This window comes from Arachis duranensis, chromosome 1 (assembly GCF_000817695.3).
Source record: "Arachis duranensis cultivar V14167 chromosome 1, aradu.V14167.gnm2.J7QH, whole genome shotgun sequence".
Taxonomy (NCBI): domain Eukaryota; kingdom Viridiplantae; phylum Streptophyta; class Magnoliopsida; order Fabales; family Fabaceae; genus Arachis; species Arachis duranensis.
In genome coordinates, this window is record NC_029772.3 from 94604581 (window position 1) to 94616576 (window position 11996).

Sequence of the window (11996 nt, forward strand, 5' to 3'; positions counted from 1 at the left end):
TTTTGACATTACAACTTCCCCTTTCCACACAGTTGCCTAAGCACCATATCAGGGCATTTCGCTTGGCAAATCAGCAATGAATTGAATAAATGACGGAGAATTAACAATAAAATCTATCTAACAAACATGAAGTCGAGTGTCTATGTACAAAGCTCAAAGGAAGATCTTACCATGGTGGGGTGTCTCCCACCTAGCACTTTTGTTTAACGTCCTTAAGTTGGACTTTCAGTAGCTCATTGTGCTTGTTCAAGAGTTGCATCCCTCAAGAGGAACACTTCAATTTCCTTGGAGTTCTTTCTTTGCTCACCATGATACAATTTGAGACGGTGTCCGTTTACCTTGAAGATGTCCGGGCTGGTTGGGTGTCGCAAGTGGTAGACCCCATAAGGTTCTACTTTCTCCACTTGGTAGGGTCCATCCCACCTTGATCTTAGCTTTCCGGGTAGTAGTCTCAACCTTGAATTGTAGAGAAGAACTAGGTCACCGGGTCGGAACTCTCTTCTCCGAATGTTCTTGTCATGGATGGCCTTCAACTTTTCCTTGTAGAGCCTAGCGTTGTCGTAAGCTTCTAGTCTTAAACATTCCAATTCCGCCAATTGAAGCTTCCTCTCTATTCCGGCTCCATTCAAGCTCATATTACACTCCTTCACGGCCCAATAGGCTTTGTGCTCAATCTCCACCGGTAAGTGACATGCTTTGCCATATACAAGCCGGAAGGGGCTCATGCCGATCGGTGTCTTGTAAGCCGTTCGATAAGCCCACAGTGCATCGGAGAGTTTAGTGCTCCAATCTTTCCTATTCGGCTTTACAACTCTTTCTAGGACATGCTTGATTTCCCGGTTAGAGACTTCGGCTTGGCCGTTTGTCTGAGGGTGGTAAGCCGTGGCGACTTTATGGATGATGCCATATTTCCTCATGAGGCCGTTTATTTTTTTGTTGCAAAAGTGTGATCCTAGGTCACTTATGATTGCTCTTGGGGCACCAAAACGGCAAATGATATTATTCCTCACAAAAGAGTACACAACATTAGCGTCATCCGTTCGGGTGGGGATTGCCTCCACCCATTTTGACACATAATCGACGGCTAACAAGATGTAGAGAAAGCCGTTTGAGTTTGGAAATGGTCCCATGAAGTCGATCTCCCATACGTCAAAGATTTCACAAAAAAGCATATTTTGTTGGGGAATTTCGTCCTTCTTGAAAATATCTCCAAACCTAGATTTCATCCTTCTTAGAAATATTTCCAAATCGAATACATTGGGGACAAGATTTGCAATGGAAAGAAGAGTCTTTGAGAAGGGTTGGCCACCAAAATCCACAATCAAGGACCTTTCTTGCCGTTCTTTGGGGGCCGTAGTGGCCACCGCCTTCGGAAGAATGGCAAGCGAATTCCAAGCTTGCTTGGAATTCGGTTTGGGGTATGCACCGTCGCACTATTTGGTCCGCTCCGCACCTCCACAAATAGGGATCATCCCAAATGTAGTATTTGGATTCGCTTTTCAGCTTATCCTTTTTGTTTTTGTCAAGATTAGGAGGGAAAGTGCGTGAAACCAAATAGTTTGCTATTGGGGCATACCAAGGAACCACTTCCGAGATTGCGTGTAAGGTATCTAAAGGAAAGGAGTCATTGATGGGAGTGGTGTCGCCCTTTGTGTGTTCAAGGCGGCTTAAATGGTCCGCCACTAGGTTTTGGGAACCACTCCTATCTTTGATCTCCAAATCAAATTCTTGTAACAAAAGCACCCAACGAATTAATCTCGGTTTTGATTCCTTTTTGGCCAACAAGTACTTTAGTGCCGCGTGATCCGAGTACACTACAACCTTGGAACCAAGAAGATAGGCTCGGAACTTGTCCAAAGCAAAAACAATAGCTAGTAGTTCCTTTTCGGTAGTAGTGTAGTTGGATTGGGCTCCATCTAATGTTTTGGAAGCGTAAGCTATGACATAGGGAATCTTACCCTCACGTTGTGCTAACGCGGCTCCTATCGCATAGTTCGAAGCATCACACATGATTTCAAAGGGTTGAGTCCAATTGGGGCCTCGTACTATAGGAGCTTGTGTCAATGCTACTTTGAGTTTGTCATATGCTTCCATACATTCTTTGCTTAGCTCAAATTCAGTGTCCTTTTGTAGTAGTCGAGAGAGAGGTAAGGCTACCTTGCTAAAGTCTTTGATGAATCTCCGGTAGAATCCTGCATGTCCAAGAAAAGAATGGACTTCCCTCTTGGAGGAGGGGTAAGGTAAACTAGATATGACATTTATTTTTGCCGGATCTACGGAGATGCCTTCTTTTGAGACTATGTGTCCCAAAACAATTCCTTGTTTGACCATGAAATGACATTTTTCAAAATTTAAAACAAGGTTTGTTTTGGTGCATCTCTCTAAGACTTTCTCAAGGTTATCTAAACAATGCTCAAATGAATCACCATACACACTAAAATCAATCTTGTTGCTATAAGTTCACCACTTTTATTTTTTATTGTTGTCACTCCGGACTTTTTGGGCACTACTTGGACCGGGCTTACCCATTCGCTATCCGAGATAGGATAGATGATGTCCGCTTCAAGTAGCTTAGTGACTTCTTTCTTTACTACCTCAAGGATGGTTGGATTAAGTCTCCTTTGAGGTTGCCGGACCGGTCTTGCTCCTTCTTCAAGGAATATGCGGTGTTCGCATACTTTGGGGCTTATTCCCACTAGATCCGCCAAACTCCATCCGATTGCCTTTTTGTTTTTTCTCAATACGTTCAGCAATTTCTCTTCTTGTTTAGGGGTTAGCTCTTGTGCAATTATCACGGGTAGCTCTTGGGCTTCATCAAGGTATGAATACCTTAAGTGAGGTGGTAGTGGCTTCAATTCCATCTTTTTATTTTCCTTTGAGGTTTGAGTTTCCGGATGAGTTGCATGATGTGTGGTGTTTAGTTCGCTTGACTTTTCGTTTGCTTCTTCAACCCTATACTTCTCATCTAATCTTGCTAGATGTACTTCAGCCACTATGTTATCGATTGGATCACACCGAAATAAAGAATGGTTCTCCGGTGGATGCTTCATTGCTTCCTCTAGGCTAAAGCTTACAATTCTCCCATCTATTTCAAATGAGTAGTTCCCCGAGTACGCATCAAGTTTAAATCTAGAGGTCCTCAAGAATGGTCTTCCAAGTAGGATAGACGATGCTCTCTCAGTTTCGCTTGATGGCATTTCAAGGACATAGAAGTCAATGGGGAATATCAACCCTTTTATATTCACCAATACATCTTCCGCAACACCCGCTACGGTTATTATGCTTTTATCCGCTAGGACAAATCTTGCCGTCGACCTTTTTAGTGGTGGTAAGTTCAATACGCGGTAGACGGATAGTGGCATGATGCTAACACATGCTCCAAGGTCGCACATACAATCTCTAAATTGAACTCCATTGACTGTGCAAGTGACCATACAAGGACCCGGATCATCACACTTCTCGGGTAGCGTTCCCATTAAAGCGGAAATGGAACTCCCCAATGGAATGGTTTCCAATTCAAGAATTCTGTCCTTATGTATGCATAAGTCTTTGAGAAATTTAGTATATCTAGGAACTTGATGGATGGCATCAAGGAGGGGGATGGTTACCTCAACTTTCTTGAACACTTCCACCATTTTGGGGTCAAGTTCTATGCGCTTTTTAGCTTTCTTTGCAAGTGTTGGGAATGGAAGTGGTTGAGCAACTTCTTCTTCCAAGGTTCTTTTGGCTTTGGTTGTCTCTCTTGTTGGTTGGACCTCATTCTCAACTATGGCTTGTGGTATCTCCTCTTCCACTACCTCTTCTATGTCTATTCTCTCCTCTTCTTGAGTGGTTGTGATAGGGCTTGAATCCTTTGCTTCCTTCCCTTTTAGTTGCGTACCGGATCTAAGGGTGATGGCATTAATGCCCCCCTTTGGATTTGGTTGAGGTTGAGAGGGAATGACACTTTGGATCGGGGGTTGAGGAGTAGAAGTTGATGGTGTATCCATGCGTGCAAGAAGAGCTTGTAGTGTAGAGGTGAGGTCGGTGAGGCCGGAAGCAAGTGTGGTTTGTAGTTCCTTTTGGCCTTGAATAATGGTCCGGAGTGTTTCGTCTTGGTTAGAGGGGGTGGTTGCATATGTGACTTGATGGTTGTCTTTCCAATTTTGATTATTGTATCCACTTCCTTGGTTGTGGCTTCCTCCTCCTTGATAAGAGTACCCTTGGTTAGGATTACCGCCTTGGTAGTATCCTTGGTTGGGGCGATCATAGAAATTGTGGGTAGCCGCCAAGGTATTATCTTCTTGAAGGCTTGGGCACTCATCCGTGTAGTGAGAGTAGCAAGAGCAAATGCCACATACTCTTTGAGGAACCAATTGTTGGTTGTGTTGTTGAGGTGGTGGAGGTTGTTGTTGGTATGATTGAGGTTGTGATTGTTGTTGGTTCAATTGGAGTTGCTTCAAGATGGATGTCATCTCATTCAAGGATTGAGTTAGAGCGGTGGTTTCACTATTAGTTGATACCTCATTCACGGTCCTTGAACGATTGACTCTTCGCCTCATATGTTGATTGGATTCGGCCAAGTCAATGATAAGTTGCCATGCCTCCTCCGCAGTTTTATATTTGGACAAAGAACCATTGCTAGAAGTGTCCAAGAGGGTTCTATCTTGCTCTCGCATCCCTTGACATATGTATCCAAGCAATACTTGAGTGTCAAGCATGTGATTGGGGCATGCATCTAGTAGCTTACGAAACCGTTCCCAATACTCATAGAGTGGTTCCGTCTTCAAGCATGTGATTAGGGCATGCGTCTAGTAGCTTACAAAACCGTTCCCAATACTCGTATAGTGGTTCCGTTTCACCTTGCACAATACAAGACATTTCCTTCCTTAGCCTATCCATCTTTTCCGGAGGTAGGAATTTATCCAAGAATCCCCTTCTAAGTAAGTCCCAATCGGAGGTAACTTCACTAGAGAGGGTGTAGAACCATTCTTTAGCCTTGTCCTCAAGAGAGAAAGGGAAAGCAAACAACCATATAGCAACTTCATCGGACCCTTCCCATCTAGTAGTTGAACATATGCGATGGAAGTCCTTGAGATGTCGAATAGGATCTTGTGCGGGAAGCCCATGAAACTTAGGTAGGAGGTTGATCAAAGCGGTCTTCAATTCAAAGTTAGCATTCAAGTTGGGGTGAGTTATATGAAGGGGTTGAAGGACATAATCCGGTGCACCCGCTTCCTTGATGGTAACTCTCCTCGGAGTATCCATGGTATTAGTACCTAAAACAAAAGAAGATTTGTTAGTGAGATTGGTGGGGGTAGGATTAATGCCTTCGTTGAGTGACGGTTCAATGTTCACTTTTAGTAAGGTGGTTGAGGTGGTGAAAACCTCTTCCCCTTTTCCAAACTTAAGCCGCCTCCGAGCTTGTCTAATATGAAGCAAAGTTCGTTCTATTTCTGGATCAAAAGGGACTAAGCTCGGATTCGGTTGTGAACGCGTCATGCAATGAAGGGGGAGTTGATTTAGTAAGCCTTGTTGAGTTCTTTGAAGATTTTAACAAGTAATGAGAAACAAACAATCAATTATCAAAAGGGCTTGACTTAGGGTTGGCATTGGAAATTCTATCCTCATAGCTCATTCAATGTTGACACCTATTAGGCCTTGCTTCATTTAGTTATCCCCTAAGTATAGAGGAAAATCAAATGAAAACAATCAACTTGAGTCACAAGTCCTAGCTTCACCTTATGGGAATCTAGCTTTAGTGCACTCCAAGTCAATTAGCAATCCCTAACCCTCAATCAACTATTGAGATAACTATTCAATTCCTCCCAATATCCAAACCCTATGCCAAGCACAAAAATTCTACTCCATAGCTAGTATTGACATTTTATCAAACATGTAATGAGCAAGAAGGAAAGTCATGGTGAAATGAAGAGAAAGGTAAAATTAGAAATATTGCAACACAAGAAATTAGCAACAAGTATCAATGAGCAACAATGAGAATCAAAATCTCAAAATATCAATGGAATCCAAAAATCATAGAATTAAATCCTAGATCCAAGGAATGTCAACAATTACAACTACAACTTGAAATTGGAAGAGAAAACCTATTACATGAGCAAAGTGAAATGGAAGTTGCAATGGATCTCACCAAGCCATGGGAGAAAATTCAGAATTTTTGATGAGGAAGAACCCTAGTAAAATCTTGAGAGAAGTTGATGAATCCTAGAGAGAAGTTGGAGTTTCTCTCTCTAACAATGTAACTAACTCCCCAAAAATATCTCAAAAAACTAGAAAATGAACTAAGTGTCCTCAACCTTTGCTCCCTTGGTCCTCTTAAGGCCTATTGATTATCAACCAAGTCCCGCTTAATCGATTCCAAGACAGTCTTAATCACGTACTAAAGCCTGGGGTGGTAACGTACTGAGTCAATGCCTAAGAAGATCATCCAATCAATTGCCAAAGCACTCCTCAAAAGTTAGGACCTCTAACCAACTCCACGCCTAAGTCACGTGACTTTTTAAGAAATCATCTTCGCACATCGGCGCGTAAGCGCAAGGTACGCGTGCGCGCCCTGGATTTGGCTCAGGAGTATGCGTGGAAGCGGAGTGCACGCGTACGCGTCCATGAGGATCCTGGCTTAGCCGCTACTCAAGCCGGCTCGTGGCTTGGCTCGTAGTCTCGGCTTCACATTGCTCTTATCCGCGCGGGCGCGTCAGGTGCGCGCACGCGCCCTTGCGGAAATTTCCAAAGCTTCAATTCTCATGCTTCCTTTCCTTGTACCCGTCTTCCTTCTCTTTTCCTGTCCATTCCTACTCTATACCCTGAAACCACTTAGCACACAGGTCACGACATCGAATGGCATCAAGGGGAGATTAGAGAGGTATCAATTTTAGTGCAAAATAAGCATGTTTTCCTTCATGAGACAAGACTGGGAAAGGAATGCAAGTCCTTGTATTTTCATGCAGAAAATGTGTGAAATCATTGATAAATCCTTTGAAATTAGCACAAGATAAATCCTCAAAATGGGGTTTGTCAGGCAGCTCATCACTACAGCTGTATAAGGAAGCTTCGAGAAAGGTGGGTCTTCTCTTGTGGGACCCACTTCTGACACAGTATATATGGGGAGGGTCCTACCCCTCCCCCAAAGTATGACACACATCACTTTATCCCTTTTTCGCATGCACACTCAACTAACTAGAGCGTTGGAGTGTCTTTGCTGGTGACACCCCCTCCACACGAAGAACTCGGGACGTCGGTTACTCCAGCTTCACCCTCGCGACTCGATTCCAGACCACACTCCACCTATCAACCTGAGAATTCCTCCGAACTATCCGGTACCCGACATACCGAACAGTTTTCTCTAACTTTGGATGTTAAAAATTTTTTGAATTTTGAACTTTTTTGTTAAATACTTGATTAGTATTAAAGATACAATGTAAATGTAATAGAACAAGATTCGGTTCAAAGAAGAGTAAAAGAAGAACAATTAGATTATTGATTAGTTAGATATTCTATTTCAGTTTTTAATTCAAAATAATATTATGGGTGTGTATTAATTCTTAATAATTCTATTATCAATTCTAAGTCTTTTAATTCTTTTCTTTATTTTTTATATAATAATAATTTCTTTCTTCTTTCTTGTGCTCATAACAATTGTGATATGATTCTCTTGAAGTGCTTATCTTGATTGTCAAGCAATTGAGCTTGATTAGAGCTTATAAATTAATTAAAAATATTTTATTGTGAATTTTTAATGATAAAATATGAATAAATTATTTTGTGACACGATAAAATTTGAAATTTTATTAGTTTAGAAATAATTAAATTTAAATATTTAAAATTGTATATTAAATTTTTAATAATTTTATTGTATATTAATTAAACAAATTCAACTACGATTCGATCCAGATTAAATTATTGGATCATTTCTCGCAAACCCGTCATCATTAAGTAATTTTGGTGCATTTTGGATTTAAATAAGGTGCACTTAGTCTCTCCTTATTTTGAACCAAATTTGTTTGTATATTGTGATTTCGGAGCATTATGAATTTAATTTCGATATATTCTGGTCTTCTGAATTTGTTTTAAACTGAGTTTATTTGTATATCGTCATTATTAAGGAATTTAAGTGCGTTATGAATTTAAATACGATGCACATAATTCAAAATTTTCTTCCCCCTCCTTCTCATCTTCTACTTTGTCTTCTTTTTTCATTTTTTTCTTCATCTTCTCTTTCTTATTTTATTTTCTTATAGTTATTCTTGTTTTACTTTTTTGAAAGGAATAAAATCAACAAAATGAGAAGAAAAAAAAGAATAAATTTTGGTCCATTTCTACTAAAAATTCAATCTAATAAATATGTATCATATTCATTCAACTAAATAAGATTGTAATACAATACCTGGATATGCTTTCAATAGTTGATTAAAGTTCATCACATAGTTGTATTTTAATTGCTGGAATAAAGGGAATCCCCTAGCTTGTTGCACTTTATTTTCACCATAACAATAGAATAATAAGATATCTATATTACTATAGCTAGGGTATGATCTTCATGAAACGCAGTTTGTGAACCCAGAATGTGACCCTTTTGAAGGTGTTGGCGTGACCAAAGAAACCATATTCCTTACTTTTATTCATGCTAGACACATGTTGAAAATCAAAATGTAAGACGACTTTCAAGGCTTCAAAATATGCAAACTCCTTTAGCTTAGTCTTCACAAGTCCATACTTTTCCACAATCTCATCCCAAATCTCGTCTTTGTCTCTCATAAACTCCACCAAATCAACCCTATCTTCATCATTCTCATCAAACCCAACAAACTCAACATCAAACACCTCACTCAGCAGTTTCCACATTCTCTTCCACGTAAACAAGTCATCATTCGTGCAATTGAACGCTTGATTCTTGGCCTTGTCCGTAACCGCTGCCCACACGTGCTGCTGCGCTAACACCTCCGAGTCTGTCATGTCGCAAAAATGGTCCCACGTGTACCGTGTTCCCGGGTAACGAAACGGCAACCTAAGGTGGCGGCAAACCGCGGCATAAGCCCCAAGCATAACCAGCGTGTTGATTGCACTCCTTGAAGACGCGCCGATTATGATGGAGGAGCGGTGAACGGAGTACGTCAGAGAAGGCGCGTGGGACGCAAGGAGATCCTCCTGAGCGTAGTAGAAGTTCGGGTATGGTAGCCGGGGCATGTCCTCGTGAAACGGGGGATCATGGCTCAAGAGTTGAGTGGACCGGGCCGGGTCAAAAATTGGGCCCATGTAGTGTTTTGTCCCGGTTTGGAGGGTTACGTGGGTGAGGCGGGAAGAAGGGGAAGATTTGAGTGTGGTGAGAACGTTGTGGAGCATGGCTTTGTTGGTGGCAATGTTGGCTTCTTCGTCTTCCTGAAAGTGAAGAGCCACCCAGAAGAGGTGTGTGACCTCGTGGGCTATGGGGGAGAGGCTGGCTTGTGTGGTGACGGCATCGACGGCATCGAAGCTGATGAAATCATCCACGATGGAAGCAGGAAACCAGGTGGCGGGCGGGGGACGGCGGGCTGCTCCGTAAACCTTCCATGGGCCTCCCTTGCAGTCGGGCTTCTTCAAGGCTTGGGCTATGTTAAACCCAACCATACCTGTGACTCCAACTATAAGCGCTACATAATGTTGGTTCTCCATTCTCTGAATACAAAGGAAGTGAATTATTGATGTTTAATTGTTTACTAGTATTAGTATATCTGAAGCTGATATGCTGAAATTACTCTCTCTCACCCTCTATATATAAACCAAGTTAGGTCGGTCGAATAGTCAGTTCATTCTTCTGCTTAAGTAAGTGTTGAGTTTCGAATCTCGTCTTGTTTTTGCAATAATTTATTGGCTAACAACAAATCCTTAAATAGAGTTCAGATCCACGACAGATTAATTCTTAACTTGTCGGATTGGATTGGAAGATACCGTAAGCAACAAAAAAAAATTGTACATTGAATATCTTTAAAGTTATAAGACAAAGATACACATATTTTTCATTAAATTATTAGAGCAAATAATTTTTCTTTTTATGGTTATAATATTTATTAATAATTTTTAATAGATATTTTTTTTAATTAAGAGTAAAATTCGAATACATAAAAATAAAAATATGAAGATTACATTATTTAACTATTTGAGTTATAATTTATTGACTTTGTAATAAATATTTAGAAGATATAATAAATATAAATTAAATTAAATCAATAAAAATTATTAAAACTGACAAATAATAATTAAACATATCTTTTGTGTTGCATTGCCTGCCACAAAAGAGGTAGCCATGTTTCTAGGGAATTGGCTATGGTGGGGAAAGAATTTTATGATTCTTTAAAGACCTATTGATAAGATTCCTATTTTGTGGCCAATATTGCAACCGTACAGCATTTATGTATGTTTATAGTGTAGCCCAAAATATTTTCTAATAGCAAACGAGTCTCTTATAATTAAAGCAATTTATTAATTTGTTGGCCTATATTCTTTATTAATAGCAGCCATGTGCATTGTTACTCGAAGTATGAAAGAAAGGTTCTGTGAATGAATATTTTTTTATTTAATGTTTTTTTTAGTACAACTCCGATAAATATTTTCTTAATTTCTTTTGCTTTGTTATATTTATTTGCAAGTAATAATGAAACACGTAGGAAAAAACGAATAAAAATAAATTAAAATTAGACATTATTTTATATTTTTTATTGATGGTTTGGATAGCTTTTTTTTACTTGTTAAAGGAGAATTATTTATTTTTTTAAAATATAACTAGAAAAAAATATATATAGAAATTACATGACAAAATTGATCAAAATAATCCTTATATAAACCTTTCTTGTTTTTTTTATAATCTTAACATTTTTATATTTTTTTAATTTTATTTTTTTTAGTTATTCACGGTATCTTTTAATCTGACAAGTCAATGACTAATCTGTCACGGATGTGAACTCTATTTAAGAGTTTGTGTTTGTCGTTGCCAATGAATAACTGTATACACAAGACGAATTTCAAACTCTCAACACTTACTTAATCTCATTTTTTACACCTTAAGAAATATAATTATCTTCAACATTATAGTGTTTATGTCATCATGCTGAATTGGATTCTAATAGAGAATTTAAGGGATGAGAAACAACTTGATCACTACTAAGACATGCTATTTGTTGTTATATATTACGTTTTTTTTAACTATATTACATAACCATATATTATATTTTTAATTAAAATATATAATTTAAAACATTCGATTATATATTACTTTTATATTTATTTAAACTTTTTATTTTATATTCACTCTTTTTTAAATTAATCATTTTTAATTATATAAAAAATAAATATTAAATTTTATTGAACATCTATAAATTAAAAAAGTAAATACTATATGATTGATAAAAATATTTTTGTTTATTTTTATAAATGTTTAATAAAATTTAATATTTATTTTAATAATTTTGTACAATTAAAAAGACAATTAATTTAAAAGAAAGTGAACATAAAATAGTAATAAAATTAAATTAAATATAAAATAATATTTAATTAAATATTTTAAATTATATATTAATTAAAAATATAATATATGATTATGTAATATAATTTAAAAAACATAATATATAATTAAAAAAAGTCTAATCTAGTGATAGTTAAATTATTTTTTATCCCTCAAGTCTCTTTTTGAAACTTACATTTAAATATAACTAAAAAATAAAAAAAAGATCTTATTTTTTTATCAATAATTTATTTTCGTTAAACAATTATTAGAATACTTATTAACAAATAATTTATATCTATACGATGTTTAAATAAGTTTTTATTTCAAAAGCAAAGATCCTGAGTAATAAAATAGAGTAAAATAATTAAACTAAAAGACGAAATATGAAAAAATATTTTAATTATAATATATAATTAAACATATGTATAAAGTCTTTAATCTGATATCATGTTAAAATTAAATTAAAAATATGTAAAATTTAAATTATTTTAAAAAGAAAGTAAGAAAAAAAAGTATAAAT

General features: G+C 37.6%; 1 protein-coding gene across 3 annotated transcripts in view; it reads right to left on the bottom strand.

The window, feature by feature from the left end:
* Positions 1 to 8402: 8402 nt before the first annotated feature.
* LOC107463082 (3-oxo-Delta(4,5)-steroid 5-beta-reductase) overlaps positions 8403 to 11996 on the bottom strand; it is a 29794-nt gene continuing 26200 nt past the window's right edge. Inside the window, exon 3 of one of the 3 annotated variants that reach the window (XM_052257808.1) lies at positions 8403 to 8578. In XM_052257808.1, coding sequence (XP_052113768.1) covers positions 8521 to 8578 — 58 coding nt within the window. In that variant the 3' untranslated portion in view covers positions 8403 to 8520. Of the gene's footprint in view, positions 9724 to 11996 lie in introns of those variants that run through there. The other 2 variants (XM_052257807.1, XM_016081819.3) reach the window with 2 other exon arrangements.